This window comes from Quercus lobata, chromosome 8 (genome assembly GCF_001633185.2).
Source record: "Quercus lobata isolate SW786 chromosome 8, ValleyOak3.0 Primary Assembly, whole genome shotgun sequence".
Lineage (NCBI taxonomy): Eukaryota > Viridiplantae > Streptophyta > Magnoliopsida > Fagales > Fagaceae > Quercus > Quercus lobata.
In genome coordinates, this window is record NC_044911.1 from 33676528 (window position 1) to 33695936 (window position 19409).

At 35.8% G+C, this 19409-nt stretch overlaps 2 protein-coding genes across 4 annotated transcripts; one reads left to right on the forward strand and one right to left on the reverse strand.

Moving 5' to 3' along the window:
* The first annotated feature begins 3664 nt into the window (after positions 1-3664).
* On the forward strand, positions 3665-9717 carry LOC115955960 (APO protein 4, mitochondrial). Of its 3 annotated transcripts, none has more exons than XR_004084234.1 (3): positions 3665-4306; positions 7626-8550; positions 8667-9717. XR_004084234.1 is itself a non-coding variant. In XM_031074384.1 (2 exons), exons 1-2 carry the CDS (start codon positions 4053-4055, stop codon positions 8359-8361), a joined length of 990 nt encoding a protein of 329 aa, XP_030930244.1. In that variant the 5' UTR covers positions 3665-4052; the 3' UTR covers positions 8362-8570. The 3 variants fall into 3 exon arrangements, 1 of the variants encoding a protein (XP_030930244.1); XR_004084235.1 differs by having other exon boundaries at positions 7626-8473; XM_031074384.1 differs by lacking the exon at positions 8667-9717 and having other exon boundaries at positions 7626-8570.
* A 3201-nt stretch (positions 9718-12918) lies between these two features.
* Positions 12919-14022, reverse strand: LOC115955961. The gene has a single exon (XM_031074385.1). It carries the CDS (start codon positions 13926-13928, stop codon positions 13167-13169), a length of 762 nt encoding a protein of 253 aa, XP_030930245.1. The 5' UTR covers positions 13929-14022; the 3' UTR covers positions 12919-13166.
* Positions 14023-19409: the final 5387 nt, after the last annotated feature.

Consider the following 19409-nt stretch of genomic DNA (forward strand, 5'->3'; position numbering starts at 1 on the left):
TTTACCTAGACGTAATCATAGTAGCACCCTAATCACTCCCGAGCAGGACCCCATACTCCTTGTCAATTAAGTTAGGTCGATTGTTTTGGATGGAAATGGGATATAATGAGTACTAACACACAGTTAGTTGTTGAGAATGATATTAGTGGTGGACCCAAATGAGAATCAGTACAAGCTTATCATCTCAACTAGTGTAAAAAAATGTTGTCAAATATTTTGTGTATCTAATGTAAATGTAAAAGCTAAAAGTACCTTAATTGTAGTAATAACTAATAAAATCTCTATCGAAATACTTAATTATAAAAAAACTATTAAACTTTTCCAAATATTTGGAAATTTCAAGACCCATCAAAATCATTATATTTCATTTTTAGAATCACTAAATTCACTACCTTAATAAAATGAAAAGTCCCTTTAATTGCATTTAAATTCTAATATTAAAACCCATATTACTCTCTCTCTCTTTTTTTTTTTTTTTTGAGAAACGAAACCCATAATACTCTATCATATATTTTGTTTTCAACTATTCCTTATATAAAAAAGCATTACAATGCAAAAGTGGTAAAAGGTTGCACTCTCTATAAACATATAAGAGATAATGGCCATAATACTCTATCATATATTTTGTTTTCAACTATTCCTTATATAAAAAAGCATTACAATGCAAAAGTGGTAAAAGGTTGCACTCTCTATAAACATATAAGAGATAATATTTTATACTAGAAGAACTAAAATCACCCATTCGCCTTTTCCGATAAAGAAATTCTATGTCCACAACATTTTTCATAACAAATCCTAAACGGCAGGTTGTTACGGGTTGTTATTAGTGGGGTAAAAAAGTAATTTTAGTGATAAGTTCAAATTATAACTAATAATAACTAATCACCTATAAATTGATGTGAAAATGATGTTGACATAGCATTTACATTAATATTACAACATTAAAGTTTCTAAAAATATACATATTACAACATTAAAAGAAGGTAAAAATTTGAAAGTTTTTCATTGTATATAATGAGCTAAACGCAAAACAAGAAATCGTTTGGTAGCGCGATTTTAGCCGAATTGCGTTTACAAATCACACCATATTTGCAGATAAAAAAAATAAATAAAAAAAGATTTTTAGAGCTTTTTCAATTCGCGCGATTCAATCACCAAAATAGCGATTATTGACTGCACTTTTTTTCATTCCCCCCCGCCCCCCCCCTCCCTCCGCCCCAAATACTAGTATATATTATGGTAATATGTTCTCTCTCAACAATCCTTCTTCCCCAATTTCCCACGTATCACCTCTAACTCTGGTCCTTTGCTCTTCTGCTTCAATTTTTGTCGTTCTTTATTGTTGGGTTTACCTCCAAACCTCAAGTAAATTATTCTTCATTCTTTTCCTTGAATCTTTCCTATAGATTTGGGTTTCTACATGTTGGTTTAACAATTTATTTCAACAAAAACTTTGACTTACATGACTATCACATGTATTTAGTGGTCGTTTTCCTTCACCTTATTTGACAAGTTTTTAGTTTTTATATACAACTTTTTAAAACCTCAATTTTTCAAACTTTTTTAAAGCATAAATATATATTAATACACTTTTAGAAAATAATAATAACAATGAGCTAACCATGCACTTAGTTAGTTTAATGAATTGTGCCCACTTCATTTTCATTATTGGGGAAATTACACTTTACCACCCTAAACTATACCTCATGTTACACTTTGCACCCTACACTTTTTGAATGCATGTTTTGCACCATAAATTATGACTCATGTTACACTTTGTACCCTGCCGTTAAGTTTGCTATTAACTTAAACAAAAATTCAAAGTTTAAGATGCAAAGTGTAATAAGGAGTATAGCTTAGGGTGATAAAATGTTATTTATCTTTTATTTTTAAAGCATTGAGAAGGGGGACAATTAGGTCTTTTCACGTAGTGTCATATTTTTCCATCCAAGTTAATGACAAACTTAACATCGGGGTGCAAAGTGTAACAATGGTCATAGTTTAGAGTAAGGCTGTCCAAACATATCTGGTGACCCGACCCACCTGGAGATCCAACCAGAACCGATCTGAAACCGGCTGACCCGACCTACTTCGGCGATCGGCGGCGGATTTTCTCCACTAGAAACCAACTCCGGCGGGTCAGTTTCGGTTTCTCTCCCCCAAAAACCCGAAAAACCCAAACCTACAGGCGAAAAACCCATAATCCTGCGAGAAACCCAGATTCCGGAATAAAAACCCAGATTTCGGCGATAAAAAACCCAGATCTTGGCAAAAAAAACCTGGATTCAAGCGCTATTTCTCATAGCCGACAAGATTTTGACTGAATCTAGCGAAATCTCATCGAATCCAGTGAGATTATCGCCAAATTTGGCGAAATCTCATAGATTCCGATGAGATTTTCGCCGAATCTAGGTTTTTCTCACCTTTTCTAGCAGTTTCCTCACCATTTTCTCAGATCTTTGATGCCAACCGACCCGTTCGTCACTCGTTGAAGTCTGATCTGCCTGCCCCGTTTACTTTGGTAGTTGGCGGCGGGTGAGTTTTTCCAAAACCCGATTCCATCAGGTCGGTTTCGGGTTGGGCATAAACCCAACCCAGACCGACCCGTGGACGGCCCTAGTTTGCATTCGAAAAATTTAGGATGCAAAGCTTAACATGAAGTATAGTTTATGGTAGTAAAGTATGATTTCCCTTTCATTATTTAATATCAATTATATAATAAAATAAATTATCCAAAAAATTAAAATAAAACAACCTTGAAGGCTTGAACAGATGACCGATCTAAACGAATAAAAAGCCACAAAATCATAACTTTGATTAACTAATAACTTTATTTACTTTGAAAAAATTAATAAAACAAATTTTAATTTACTCAAAATTAAAAATATATATTTATATATTTTTTATTTTGCCTATAAAGGGGGGTGTCCCTTTCAGATGAAGGCATCACTCAATTTTCCTAGTTTCAAATTCCATATAGTTTCCAGACTGCTTCCTAAGCTTGTAACATTTTTCCATTCTAGTTCAATGCTTTGTATCTATTATTATCTCTTGTAAGTGTTTAAATCTGTTATTAAAATCTTATTAAAATACCTATTGTTATTATTTTAAGCTTTCCTATTTTCATCTTTTGAAATTGATATGATTACTTTATTTGATGAATTTAAATTTGCAAAGAACAAAGATAAGAGAAAATCTTATCATGCTACTTTTGATCAAAGAGAAAAAGATCATGTTAATTGAAAGTGGAAACATAAAATGCATGAGTTGCAAAAACATATTTTGTTTTTCAATTTTGTTAAAAACCATTATATTTCGAAAATTATTTCATAAAAAAGTTTGAATATGGTAAAAAAAATCAAATTTTGTTAAGGAAGATAAGACTGTAGTTAGGTCTAGCCATTCGCCTCTTGACATGGTTCATACCAATCAGATATTATTTACCATTCGATTTATAAATTCATCTTTTATGCATTCTTTTAAATTACAAAAAAAAACTTGAATTTATATAATTGATAGATGACATTATTATTGATCTTTGACCACCTCAAAATTTTACAAACACGAAAAATATACAAAAATAATATAATCTAAGAGTGATTTATCAAAATTTATATTTAATTAAAAAAATATTAATTGGTCTATCCTTGCTTAGAGTATCGGCCTTTCGTTCCTCGCTCTCTCTCTCTCTCTCTCTCTCTCTCTCTCACTCACACTGAATTTCACTCTCTACGGACTAAAATTCACGCACAAAGATGCACTGTTCTCCTCCTTTCACTCTTTCTAACCCTCTCTAAAGCCGTCGAAGATGAAGACTTGAGCTTTCTTGAAGAACCGGCGAACGATACCTTTTCCGCTCTCCTTTCAGATCCGGACCATTTCCAAACTCAAATAACAAAACCCATCTTCACTTTTCACTCGGTAAATCCGTAATGATATAAGAAACTCATCACCGACCTCATCGCCCACAACTTGTTCGATTAAATGCTTCTTTAACAACTTGTTACGAAATATACTTCTTCTATTGATTTTTGAGGTTTGGGGTTGTTGATATGGCTTTAAGGAAGAGACCATGGCAGAATGTTACGGGGGACTTGATTGGATGCGTTATGCACGCAAGGTTTTACAGCTCTAAGGTGGACTTTAACAAGCTGAGGCCAATGATTCTGAAAAGAATCGAAAGCCGAGCCAAGGACTACCCGGTTCGCGGCATGGTTCCCGTGGCTCAGGAGGTACTTAGGGCCCGAGCAGCCCTCTACCAAGGCGTCTCTACTCTCCTCAATGTCTTTCCTGTTATGACCTGCAAGTAAGTCCAGCTTGAGTGTTCATTTTTTATATATATGTTTTGAACATAATTTGAATTGTATTGTTTGTGCTTCAACATTTTAACATGGAAGCAACCTAAATATTGCTTCTTGCTATCTTGTCAAAAATGGAGTCATTGATGTGTATGATTTTGTTCATTTTGCTTAAAATGTAATCGTGGTTCATTTATATGATTTTGTTGATATCTATGAACTGTGTATATGAACGATTTTGCCGCTCTGTATTGCATGTTTTTAACAATTTTTTATATAAAGATTTAGACATGTAGTTAATTAGTGCTGGCAATGTAAGTTGGTCTGATTTGATGTTGATTCAAATGTGCTGCTAAGAGCCTTGTAGCTCAACTAGCACCTCCTGGTGTTTCCAATGGGGATGTCCAGGTTAAAAATTCTCCCTCTCCCATTGTAACTATAAAATGTGTGCTGAACCATAATTTATAATTATGTTGCCAGCCTATCTCAGGTGCTGAAAATATTAAGAACAATAATCAGAACCATCTGCAGAACCTGAAATAACAAAACTATGTGCAGACATATCACTTATCAAAATGCATCCTATGCAGCAATGGTCATTGATAATTATTATGAATATAGTTGATTACTATGTGCATCTTTATTATGAAATTTTTATGCCTGTCAGGCTGTAACTATAAATTAGCGGACATTACCCAACAGATTTTAGGGAAGCATTGGTAAACAAGCTGTCTCTAATTTTCACTTGAAGACTAACTTTCTTTTTAATTGTTACATAATATCTGCACCCCATGGGACATGAACCCTTGACCTCAGCCACTAACTCACTCTTATGAGGGGTGGAGGTGACATCTAGCCCAAAGGTCTTTGCCATATGTTCTCTTAAACTCTTGAAGACTATGGGCCTGTTTGGATAAGCTGTTTCAAAATGTGCGTTTTAAAAACTAGCGTTTTTAAAACGTGCGTTTTGAAAACTCCATTTTAAAAACCATGGATAAGTGTTTGGTAAAAATGTGAAAATATGCATTTTCTATTTTTAAAGCCATATTAAGCGTTTGGATAAGCTGTTTTAAAAATAGCTGTTTTGAGTGTAAATTCCAAAAAAGGACTTAACTATTTTTTGAAGGTTATATTGTCATTTTTCCTGTGATCAGTGTTTTTTATTATTGAAAATATGTAATTAAGCTTAACAATTACATTAATAAAAAAGTCCCACCTACAAAAGTAGTAGAAACTTCATAAAGGCATCCAGAATGGCATCTAGCTAAGAGCCTTAACTTGTTTTGATAGTTAAACTCTCCAGGGATAGACAGTTCTTTAACATTCAGGGGCAGTGAGCAATTTGCCACGAGTTTAAAGGGAAAACATGAATTTTTTCAGAAAATTCATTAAGAGTAAAGGTTAAGTAGAATAATAAAACTAACTTAAATTGTGCATTCACAGTCAATAGAATAAAATAAGCATTTGGAATCTAAACCGTGGTCAACTCTAATAACCAAGGAAGTCACCTATCTAGTTATTAAATCATGTCTTGCTGGCACACTCTAGTCAAGAAATCATCTGTCACTTTACCATAGAAATTTTGGAAAACGTAAAACCAAAGTCTGAATATCAAGAAACTCAATACAAAACAAACACCATAAGTTCTATATGTGAGCTACTAACCAGCTACAGCAACCATGTCCAACAATTTAGAGATATCATAAATTAGACAAAGAGGGCCATGAGCTCTAGCCTAAATGGCAGCTCCTGCAGTCTGCAGTTAAACCAATGAGAGCAACCTTCCCCCTGACCCTTTCCAGCAACCAATACTGTTATTTATAGATCTTTGCAGTCTGCAATTAAACCAATGAGAGCAAACACCAAAGCCACAATAGACTATAATTCTAAGCTGCCAAAAACTGAAAAAGTATATGAGTAACCAACTCCCCTTTAACAGCATCAGCTAACAACCTATGTCTTGATCAAATCATATGTAGTTAAAATCTAGAGCTTAAGTTCCTTGAAAACTAGCAATTACTCAAGTTCAATCCCTTCATTATCTAATTAATTCCAAACAGAAAACAGATGAAATTGGGAATTGAAAACCAGTTAATCTCCCCAAAATCATAACTGATGCTTAGAACATTGACTGTATTATGGCTTGATCCTCACTATCTTCTACATATTTACTCTTAATCTCCACTTTCAAAGAGTTGCATTAATTCGTGGAAAAGAACTTGGTACACTTCTAAAGCTACAAAAACTGTTGTTATAGAGGCTAAAGTCTAAGGAATACAACAAAGCCTAATTAGTTGAAGGATTTCATAGAGCACTAAGCTTGGGTTCAACTCATTCAGTTTTTCAATCCAACAACAATCAATTAAAATACACATTTCTTTCAGATATGCTTCTCTATGTATATATAAAATACACTCATAACTGCAAAAGCAGTAGAAATTCAAGACACTCTTAACCAGCAAAAGCAGGTCAGAATAACAACCTGAAATTTTCCATCAACCCCATATATCTGAATTTTTTTTTTTAAACTTCACAACCAGTAAAGAAACAGCAGCAACAACAACAACCTGAAATATTCTTCAAACCCATATACTATTCAACAAGAAAAAACTAATCCCATCCAATCCAAATGGTTTTGATGAACCTCATCTGTCCAAATGGTTTTGATGAACCTCATCTGTCTGAAATTGTTTTAAAAACTTCACAACTAGTAAAGAAACAGCAGCAACAACAAATCCCTCAGTCATTTAAACTAACATGCAAAAGCCCAAATCAATATAATTATTTCAGAGATGGGTAATGGAGAATGTTTACCTGAAAATCGTGATGCAGAACGACGACGATAATCGGAGAGAGCAATTGAGCAATAACAGAGAAGAAAGAAGTGAATACCGTGAAATTGATGAGGAGAGAACCAAGACTGATGAGATACGTATATATGGAGAAGGGATAGGGTGGGATTTCGGTAAATAATTTCCTGAAGTTGAGGCTAATTTGGGTTTTCAGCCGAAACAATTAGCGGCAACCCAATTGTCCAAACCGCGCGATGCTGAAAAAGCAGTAGAAAACTTCATTTTCGAAATTGCGAAAATCTGCGGAATTAAAAATGCAATCCCGCAGATATTGCCTAGCCAAACACAATCCCGGAATCGCGATTCGCAAAACTGCCGTTCTGTGCAATGTAAACGCCTAAACAAATGGGCTCTATTTTTATTCTACAATAATTGATCTAACTTGGCTGTGATACCCTTAACTTCACTTTAGTACATGCTCTATTTCTTCAAAGAGAACGTTCATCCTAACTTCATGCATAAAGTACCATTGCAGGTTTTGTCAAGAAGTGTATATTGGTGAGAAAGGTCATTTAATTCAGACTTGCTGTGGTTACAAGCGCCGTGCTAAGAATCGAGTTCATGAATGGATTAGTGGTGGTTTGAATGATATACTTGTTCCAGTAGAAACTTTTCATCTGCAGAACATGTTCCAAGATGTTATTAAGCACCAACAAAGGTTTGATTTTGACCGTGTTCCTGCAGTTGTCGAACTGTGCTGGCAGGCAGGAGCCAATCCATATGACGAAGATATGTGCTCCAGCAATTGGAACTTGGAAAATGTTTCCACTGCTATTGAAGGAGCTGAGTCTTTGTCGCCTCATGAACTGAAGTTAATTGCCAATAGAACTCTGAGAGCATGGGAGATCCTCAGAACTGGTGTACAGAAATTGTTGTTGGTTTATTCGGCAAAAGTCTGTAAATACTGTTCAGAAGTTCACGTTGGGCCATCTGGACACAAGGCTAGGCTCTGTGGAGTATTTAAGTATGAGAGTTGGCGAGGAGCCCACTTCTGGGAAAAGGCAGAAGTAGATGATTTGGTGCCTCCTAAGCTTGTATGGAAGCGGCGGCCTCAGGATCCTCTTGTGCTTGTGGATGCACATAGGGATTTTTATGGACATGCACCAGCAGTTGTGGATTTGTGCACACAGGCTGGCATTGTTGCACCAACAAAGTATCATTGTATGATGAAAGTGCAAGGTTTGTCAGGACCTGCTCAACTCAAAGTTTGAAGCTGGCTGTGAATTGAATTCTGTGGGTTTGGCTTCAAGGAACTTGGTCTAGTACAGTTCAGGGTGCAGAGCTCAGGCCAGAGTCTGATTCACTTGCCCTAAGGAGTTTCTGGTATGTCTCACACATGGTTTTGTCATTTTTGGTACCAGCAGAAAATTTTGTTAGCATACCCAGTATCTTAATGAAAGGTATAATCATATTTTTACATCTAGTCATAGGTTTAATGATTAAGTTTGTACATCATAATTGATAATATTTTTTTCCCTTGTATAAAATAATAAAATTTTACTACTCTTTCTTCTAGGGAAATGCTTGTCCCCATAGGATCCAAGCTGGGAATCTTGTGCTCTTAGCTTATCTGGTAGTTATTTGATTCCAAAATGGGAAAGGTATACAAAGCCCCCCCATGTAGTTTCTCTGTAAAACATAAAATCCATGAAGTTTTGAGTGTAAATGGTCCGGCTCCCCTCCCATTTAGAATCCTCATGTTTTTTCTCTAGATGAGTGACACGTGACAAATGACACATCCAAAGGTTAAAAAACACCCATGTCAACTGTGGGTTTTCTCTCAATTTTTGGGTTTTTCTTTCTTTCTTTCTTCCAGTCTCTCTCCAACATTGTCTCAGCCGCCTAAGAATCAAAGGCGCCAAGATCGTAACTTTCTGGCAAAAAGGGGTAAAAGCGGGACAATAGATTAGGAAATCAAAGAAGAATAAAATCTTTCTGCCAAAAGTCAAGGACGCTCTATTGTGCAAGGTGGTTGTTCAAGTTATTGTCCTCTGTTTGTAAAACCATTTTCATTTTTCTTGTAAAACCATTATCTGTTCTATCTCCATTCTTAATTTTAAATTTTTTTTTTTCTATTGTTTTGAGCAGTTGTTTGGCCACATAATTTACTGTATATTTCTTCTTGATTTGGGCTTGTTGAAGACCTAACATGTTATCACCGAATGGCCAAATCTATTCAATGTCAAAAACTTCAGTTGATCTTTATCCCTCCATTCTTTTCTTTTCTCAATTTCAGTTATATATTGTGATTTGAAAAGAAAGCAAACTTGGGTTTTCTCTTAGCATTCAAAATTCACTTTTACCCAACTTCTGATCTTGATGCCTCTAATGTTCAAGTGGTGATGATAATGTTGGAGAGATAGATAGAAAGAGGCAGAGAGACAGAAAGAAAGACCCAAAAATTGAGAGAAAATCCATAGTTGACGTTGGTTATTATTATTATTTTTTTAACTATTTTTTTAACCTTTGAATGTGTCATTTGTCAAGTGTTACTCATCTAGACAAAAACAAGAGAAAACATAAGGATTCTAAACGGGAGGGGAGTTGACCTAGTGTAAACCACCACCACAACCCCCCCCCCCCAAGGGATGACAATGGGGCGGGGCGGGACAGGGTTGAAGGATGGGGTCTTCGTCCCCGTCCCGCATAGTTTTGTCTTATCCTATCTCTGCCTTACCCCCACATGACGGGGAAAACTTTCTCACCCCATCTCTATCCATTGAGGCCCCGCAAAACCCCTCCCCCATCCCCCATCTTGTAAAAATCTATTTTTTGTTAATTTGTCCTACAACTAGTACAGTTTTTTGAATGAAATCTATTTCATTAATAAAAATATACTTGAAATTACAACTAAATTTATTCCATCAAATCAAATCAATTTTTAGAAAAAATTGAATAATATATCTAAGTGTCTAACAAGATAATCATAAAAATAAAAAATCTCATAGTACACATAATAAAATAAAGGCAGAGAACCACATCGAGTAGAATAAAATAAGCTAATATTGATATGTTTGTTTAAATAGTAGGGTTTTAAGGTATGAAAAATATACAAATATAACCTTTAGTAATGCGGTGTGGGGTGGGGACGGGGAGGGGCGGGGTAGGGTGAGTCTAAAAAGTTTAAACCCATCATCGCCCCGCCCCGTGATGTGGGACTAAAATCTTGCTACCCGCATGGGGCGATGCGGGGAGGGGTGGGTTAAGCGGGGCGGGGAAAAATTGCCATCTCCCCCAATAAAAAAAAGAAGCAGAAGAGTGGTATTGCTTTATTTGTAAACTGTTAAACATCTATTAAATAAAAAATGAGTTGTTCATGTGATGATACTTCATCTTTAGAGTTGCAATTTCACATAAAAGATGTGGGGTTTAGTGTTGGACTCAAAACGGGTTAAGTGTACAGTCAAAACTTTAACTCTTTAAGTAGTTTTGTGTGCTAAGGGGAAGTTGTGAGGGGTTTTGTGTTTATTTTCCCTCCAAAATTTTCAATTTAAATTCTCAAATGAAATCGGTTTCTACATTGGTGGATGTAACTAGCCAGGAGCTCTGCAACTTAAGTTGTATTTCATGATATCATGATGTTTTCAATTGAGATGTCCAAGTTCAAATCCCCACTCTCCCAACTATTGAATTATCACCAAAAAAAAAAAAAAAAATGGTGGTTGTAAACCTAGAGACTCCAACATCAACATGACCGGTAAATGGGAGCTAATTAACATATTTGAAACTGCAACATGGAAAGAACACTTCATTCAAATAAATAGGTTCTTTAAGTGCAGGTTGTTGATCGTTCACAAAATCTACGTGCTTACTTTTTTATCTACAACTTTTCTGGTCAAGTATCTTCAGTCTACTCACTAATCTGCCTTGGTAAATTTGGCGTAGGAATTTGTTGCCCAGAGTTTTACACAAAACAAAGGAGAGTGCTTCTGTACTATTCTACTATAGAAAAAAAAAAAAATTTAAAAATAAAATTGAGACTTGAGAGCTATGTTTCCCAAAAAGTAGAAGTCATTAGTTTGAATCTTCTGTCCTCTCTCTTTTAGTCAAAAATATACCGGACAAAAGTACAGTACTTAGGTATTGTTCTATAAATTCCTCTCTTAAAATTCAGTTACGTCATGAATGAGTTGGCAGTTTCACTACCCTTGATTTCTTGTTAATTTAAATGTGGACAAAATTAGTCAACGATTACTTTTAGGTTCTTAATTATATCTAAATATATAGGGTGTGTTTGAATACCCCTTATTATGTTGAAACTGAAAAATTATTGCTAAAAATACTGTAGATAAAAGTAAAAGTTGGTTAAAATAGTACAATGGGACCCATGAATAATGTCAAAAAGTGCAGTGTGGCTCATAAATAGTAGCAAAAATAAGTTTAATAGTGAAATAATTTTAATTTTTCATTTCAATCCAAACACACACATAAGAAGTACAAATTAGTATAACTATAACCTTTCCATGGACAACCAAATTCAATGCACTAATTTGTTTATAACTATAACCCTCATCTAATTAAATGGTTTAACTTTAAACTCCTCGTGACTAATAACTTTTCATAGCTTTAACGACCATCAAGTGCGGGTCCAGATCCTTTTTCTTAGCGCAGGCGTTGCAAAGTTTAGACTTTAGAGTAAGAAATACAAGCAACGGAGAGAAAATTAATACATAGGATCCGAAATTTTTTAATGTTATAATTTTAGCCGAGTCAGGCTCTAATTTCACTTTGCTTAAGCCTTTACACCATCAACTACTCCCATCTCTTATGCATGCTTACAAACTAACTAGCGAGAATGCTGCATGCGTGAACACCTTTCAAGTTCTACGTGTTGTGTTGGCCTTAGAGTAAGGTTGTCTCTTTCTCTTATGTTATGGATAATGGATGAGACTGATAAAAAAGACAAAGCCTTTCACTGCCTTTGGAAATGAGGGTGGTAGTGGAGAACTTGACAGGAACTCTCTTCTATATACAAGTGGGTAACGATGCCACACTTGCTGATCTGAAGAGGGAAATTGAGGCTCAGCAGAAGCTCCCTTGTGACCGTCTGATCCTCATTCTCGACAACAATTGCGGCCGTCCGATGAACGTCTATGGAGATGGGATTTCACTCGTTGATTGTGGGGTCCAAGATGGCTCTCATATTTACCTCTTTTTCAATCCTCTTGATGATGGGTCCAATCAACATTTTGTGTTCAGTTGGCCTGATTGTCTGTTGGGGTGGACCCAGGAATTGAGAATTGCCTAGTTTTAAGTGTTTCAATTTTAAAAGCTAGTTGTATCTTGTTAATTATATAGATGAGGATTACATGTTTGTACGAAGGGGGTGCGGTGCAACAGAACCATTAGCTACAAGGATGTGTAAACTGACAATACTAGTAGCAACCATCAAGTTTCTTCTATTTTTCCTAACATATAATGCTAGGATTGGCTTTGTGTTCACTTTTCTTTTATTTTTATTTTTATTTTTTAAACTCTCTTCCTACTTAACTGTAACTTAGTAAATTGTTGGTTTTAGCATAACTATAAGTTTTAACAAATGATGCTTATCCTTGTTGTTGGTTGATGGTAAGGATTGAATCCAAGACTTGCTTCCATTTTTATCATCGATACTCCAAGCCATTCGCACAAGCGTGCACACACAGTGAATGCATATAGTCATATAGATATGTTCATTTCCTTCTTCCATTTGTTTGGCACGAAAGGTAGAGCTATCCCAAGAGAATCAAGCAATTCAATATACATGGAAGAAAAAAGAACTGAGACCAGACCATATTAATTAGGAAGTATCATTATTTTCCACATTAATAGTTTCCAAAGTTTTTTGATGATGATAAAGCAAATACTCTTTGGTGTTTAAGCATATAGCCTTCATGGATTCCTAAATAGATTCTACATAACATTTATTCTGGACTTCTGGTTTAAAATTATTTATAAAAAATAAAAAATAAAAAAACATTTATTCTGGTTTAAATTTAAATTCCAACCACGCTAGGGCATAGAAACTTGTAGCATCTCAATATCCATTTCTACTGATAGTTCCTTTGAACACATAGAGAGGGTCCCCATTTTCAACACCATGCCACCGGAGGCTGCAATTGTCACGCATAATCCTCTGCTTGTGTATAAACAAATAATCATCAATGGGAAGAATTTTTTTGCTCAATAATAATTGCCTCAAGTCATTTACAGTGCATGAATCCTTCAATTCCACAGGAATGCTGGCTGCATTAAGCAAACTAGAAGAAGTTTGCACCACTAAACTTAGTCTTTTCGATGGAGGTTCATCCCTTAGACGATTTATGGCCTTGACGAACACAATTATTTCTGAGAATTCGTGTATGCCATACTCAGTAAGATTGCGATAGTCTTCTTGTAATTCTATCCCACAATAGAAAAGTGACATTCTTTTGATGGGTGTGCCATCAATGATGTGAATTTTCTCTTTTAGACTACGCACAGTTTCTGTTGTGTCTACCTCTATGTTAAACTGCCTAGATGAGAATTTCACTAAAATTTGGATTTTACTACAATGGTTTAACGGAGGTAATATAATCATGGATTTGAAGGTGAGGTCAATTTTTGTACCTTCAGTGACAATTGGATAGTCTTCCATGTCAAGTCCATCCATCAACTCCCATCCAGATACTGAGAGAGTTTGTGAAGCCACAGGGACACCTAAAAATTGTTCTATCTTCATTTTAATTTCAAGAACAGGTTCTTGGAGACCCACTTCCATTACAAATTCGAGTGTCCTTGTAACAACGACTACCCTCATTGTGTCACTGAAATGGAGCTCCTAACAGAGAAAAAAAAATCAAGGTCTTAAGAGTTAGTTCTATAGAACTTTTAAGGTTCCTTCAATGGCTATTAATAATTATATAACCACAAAATCATTTATTTGCTTTCCATAAGAAGGGATTTAAGTTTTAAAGTCATGTAAGGAGAATGAGTGAAGTATTTGTATGTTAGCTTCATTCTGATAGCATTACTGTTTTCAGCAAGATTCTCTCTCTCTCTCTCACACACACAAGCAAGAGCAAGCATGCTGCTGCATGCATGTATGTGGTAGGCTACCACATACATACATGTGGTAGCCATCACAAACAAAAATTGTGCTACCACTGGTAGCACAATTTTCGCAAAACCTGAATGCATATTTTTGTCCCAACCACCGATTACACTTGAGCCAAAGCCAAGTGGGGGAAATTTGTTTAAAACTACCATGCGTCTCTAAATTAATCTTTGAAGAAAAATTTAGAGCTGTTTATGAGAATATGTTTTTTTATTTAATTTTTAAAAAGCATATCACATTTGATGAATTGATGTCAGCTCCAAGCAATTTCATGGCCTACAATAAGGAGTAAAGCTGATTACCATAACCTATCTCAGACTCTACAAAAGTGAGAGTTTTGTACACTGGGTACGACCTTTTTATGCTTAACATTGCTGCCATGTTTCACATGCAGTGTTGGATTGGATTAAAAAAAACCTTTTATACATCCATGAAAAGGGGCTTTCTAGACTTTGCATCTAATTGAATTGTGGGAAAGAATAGTATGAGATGAAGGGTATTTCCGATTTTATCTTATCTACGAAGCCTATTGCAGCATCACAAACATTTCTGATTTCACACCAGAATCCTATGCTTAGAATTAAGTTGGATTGAATGATCTAACAACACTAAAATATGTAACTGTCGAGTATGGAAGAAAAAGGTTTTTCTCCTCAAGCTTTGTTGGCCCAGCTAATACATTTGAAAATTGCTACGGATCTAACAATGTTACACGTCTCAAATTCTCAACCAGATTCTTCTTGAGAAGCTGCCATCAAGATAATTTCTTTCTGTAGCTGCACTGCAGCATGTGCATATAAAGTCACTAACATATCCTTATTTGACTTGGCTATTCCCCCTTGAGGACCTTTCATTCACTGCCAACCAAAAAAAATCTGTAGTTAGGTATGACTTTGTAATCCAGGCAAGGTCAGACTACTCTCCCTAGCGTCATTCCATGTGATAGCTAACTGATAGATATTTTCCAGCTTTAGGATGGCCCTCCTAATGCTGATCATCATGATCACAGATGTTCATTGACCTTCCTATTTCTTGTTCTTATTTTTTAGGAAAACAATTTCATTTTTCCTTTCAGTTAAAATACAGTGATGCATGTAACCCGTCAAAATATCACTCAAAGAGGGTTTATGAGATAAGACAAAAATAGAAAAGGGAATTTAAAGAGAAACGTCATTTTTTTTTTTTTGGATAAGCTGCAATTTCATTCAAAAACAGAAAAGGATGGGCACTCTGCCTTACAGATAGAGGCTAAAGCTCTAGGCAAATTGTCCTTATTGAAATAGAAAGACTCAAGAGAACTAAGGGAAAGCTTTGCAGCTTCATGTTCAGTAGCATTGCAATCCCTTTTGACCCAACAAAAGTGACAAACTGAAAATAAATGCTTAAGACATAACACATTATTGATAACATTGCTAATGGTCCATGCTGGGGAGATGTTTTCAGAAGTTAGCGGATCAAAACAGCTGTTGGCAGCTCCCTCAAGGATAATACGGTTCCAACCTTCCTCTTTGATAGGCCAAGAATGTATTGACCCATTTGGTAAATTAATCAATTAATTAGTCAAGTTAATTAATTAGATTCAATTACATACAATAAGCGTGGTAGCACAAACAAATCATCAATAAAACTAAATGCAATGAAAAATAAATTTGATACGGGTGATTTGTTTACGAATTGGGAAAACCACCGAGGCAAAACCCCACCAGGTGAATTTAAGGTCACCATTTCCGAGAATCCACCATTATCAAAACAAGTGATTACAAGTAAAGGAATCTCAGTACTTTATACCAACCTACAATTGAACCCTTACCCCAATACACAATTGAACTTGTAATGTAGTGACAATCTCTTCTTTCAATGCACGGCTCCAAGTACTTGACTAACCAATCAATGTACGGATCCCAATATATGACTAACACACCAACTTGTAAAGGATGTTGGCTGTAAAGTTCTTCAGTTCATCCACATGATGAAGATCAAGAAGCTCCTTGGTTACAAAACCCTATGGCATACAAATACAGTAGCTTCTTCAATAGAAAGATGAACTAGGGCAAATTGTCTCCGATCACAAAATGCATGAATAAAACCTTTGCATCAAGTTTCATCAACTAAGACAACCCTTAAAATAATCCTTATATATGTCTAGGATTGTGAAAAAAGAAAACCTAAACACATAGCTTGGATATGCGTGAAAAATAGATCTGGAAATCTGAATTTTGTAATTCTCAATAGATAGGGTATCTATCGAACAACTGTCGAGTATCGAGCTAAAATCTCTTTTTAAACCTCGATAGATACAATCTGTTGAGCTATTTGTCGAGTTTTAAAATACAACACTTTTTTACTTGTTTCTAGAACAGATTTGCATGGATTTAACACTTGGACTTGAACTCTTATTCCTTGAAGTATTAAACACATTCTAGATCTACCCAATTACAAGTAAAGTGTGTTTTGTCAAAGGATTAGCCAATTCTAAAAGACATGTGTTCATAACATGTTCCACATATGTCCTAACAATCTTCCCCTTTGGCAATCCTTGACAAAACCACAACAAACAAATGGAATATGAGAGAAGTCATAAATTATTCAACTCATATTCACTTGCTAAATACAATAAAATCTACCTTAACACAAACTCTTGAAAAACTTTGCAAGAAGAGAGTTCATGGCATGGAAGATTTTGACAACCTGTCTTTCTGAAACACCTTAAACAAAACTCATCAAGATATCTTAGTGTGAAACAGAAATAAAAGATTGTGTACATAAATAAGAAACATGTGTATAAAAAAAGAAAAAAAACAACACATGGAGAGATAGGTGAAAATGTGATAACAACCTCATCAAATATATATATATCAATAATGAATACATAGTTTGCTATCACTAAGTGGTCACAAGACTAATGTACAAGAATAATGTATCTAAAGTAGAAAGAAAAGAAAAGATACAAAAGTCCTCACTACATCCCTCATAAACAAAAACACTCCTCTTGAATAAAATGTCATATGCTAACTCTCCCCCTAAGTATGTGATTACTCTCATACCCAAAACTACTCCCCCTTTTTGTCACGAATGATAAAGGGCAAGTCACTGAGAAGCAGTCATCTCTTCATCACTGGAAGAGCTAGCATCCTTATCCTCATCATCATCACCGGAGCCACTATCATCGCCCTCATCCTCTAAAGCCTGTGGAGATGGAGATGCGATGAAGCCACCCAGGACAACCTGTCGTCATGTGATACGACTAATACAAGTGTTCACCTGACACAACTCATCACTAAGAGTGTCAAGGTGAGCATCCATGAGCTCAAGTTGTGCCATGATGGCCTCGAGAGTCACACCACCCACGAAAGAAGAAGGAGCGGAGGTGGATGGAGCAAAAGAGGCTAGAGGAGTCACCATATCGGTCTGTGGTCGCTTCGGTCGAAGCTGGGCCTCGCTCCATCTAACGGACACGTCGTTGATGACACCCATAATGGTGAAATAAGTAGACTCTGGATAGGAGACAGAAGAATGGCGAATGAGTAGCGTGATAGTCGAAGGGAAAATGAGCTTATCATGAGTCGCTGTATCCCTATAGATATTTATAAGGGAGAGTATGAAATGAGAAAAAAAGTCAATGGTAAGCCCCTCAAGGAGGGAAAGTAAAAAAGCGAGCATGAGGCTCGGTAATAGAGTTATAGTGATACAAAGGATGAAAAACGAATGCCACCACTATGTTAAAGAACCTCGGACCTTTTGCAAATCCCGAGCATGAGGTGTTTTGACGGTCACCCCATAACGAAGGTGTGATAGGCTTTATAGCGTGATAGCCGAATGAATGCCACATTTGGAGAAGTCCTCCAAAAAGTCCTGATGGGCTTTATCATCACAAAAACCTGACATGGGAGGGAGTAGGATCAGAAGAGGATGATGCCCCGGAACAAAGAGGGTTCTAGGATGGAGTGGCTTTACGCTTGGGTGCCATGCACAGACTATCCGAGAGAGAGAGAGAGAGAGAGAGAGAGAGAACCAAAAAAGTACCAATCAACAATAATATCAAAGGAAAGAAAAGAATGGTACGTATGCATGAACATGTGACATAAAACAATAAAAATATCATAGGCTCAACCCAATCCAAACCTACCTGCACACAAGGTTCCAATATACAAAGCACACATCTAAAATGCATGAAACATTGTGAAAATGCAAATGTGATGCAATGCATAAGCATATAGGATCATTTAAACATAACCCCACCAAAAATTTCACAAATAACTCAACAATTTTGAAAAACCCCAAAAATTTTACAAAAAAACCCAAACCTAAGTCTAAATGAATGAAATGCATGAAACAAGAAAGAAAACAAGATCATACCAGTGAAAGGAAGATCAATCCAGGCTGAAAAACTTCAGGGTTTGAGGTTTGGAGAGAGAGAAAAATGTTTGGGAGAAGTTGGATAGGTTTTCTGTTGAGAGAGATTTGAAAGAAATAACATCTGATTTATGCTGAAGCTATTTAAAGAAAACCACAACTCGATGGATCAAGATCTGTTGAGAATTTTTCGAGCACTAATTCTCGACAGATAAATCTGTCGAGGTGCTGTCAAGAATCTGTCGACGGCAAAAGTTCCACATATGTCCTAACACTCTTGAGTTAGCTAGACACCCCCATAGAATTGTGTGGGCTTTGGCTAGGATAGGAGAACCTTTTCCAAATGTTTTTGCCCAGATTTTTAGCACATCACCTCTACCATCTCTTGCGATGGTTGGTGGAGCTTGAAAAATGTAGCCACAAATATTACTACTTCCTTTTTTTTTATTTATCTTTCCTAGCTTGATGTCAGCATTTGCTAAAATATTTAGTATTGTCCAAAATCAAACATTAATTTATCAGTAGGACAATGATAAAGTGAAAGAATGTCAATTTAGGTTATGTTTGGATTAGGCTGAAAACCCACGTTTGCGTCTACGTTTTTTTTTTTTTTTTTTTTTTTTTTTTTTTTTTTTTTTTTACGCGTTTGTGAGACTTGCGGCTACTGTTCATGCACTGTTCAATGAACAGTAGCCACAAAATTTGACTTTTCTCCCTTTTTTCAGCCAATCAGTGCACATCGTGTACTGTTCACGGACCCACAAATTTCACTTTCCAGTAACTCTTTCATTAAAAATGGGTCCCATGATACTATTCACACATTTAAAAATT

Coding starts and splice junctions, on each gene's coding strand:
- LOC115955960 (XM_031074384.1), top strand. CDS start 4,053: ATGGCTTTAAGGAAGAGACCATGGCAGAATGTTACGGGGGACTTGATT. Junction 4,307..7,625: donor TTTCCTGTTATGACCTGCAA/GTAAGTCCAGCT, acceptor GTACCATTGCAG/GTTTTGTCAAGAAGTGTATA.
- LOC115955961 (XM_031074385.1), bottom strand. CDS start 13,928: ATGAGGGTAGTCGTTGTTACAAGGACACTCGAATTTGTAATGGAAGTG.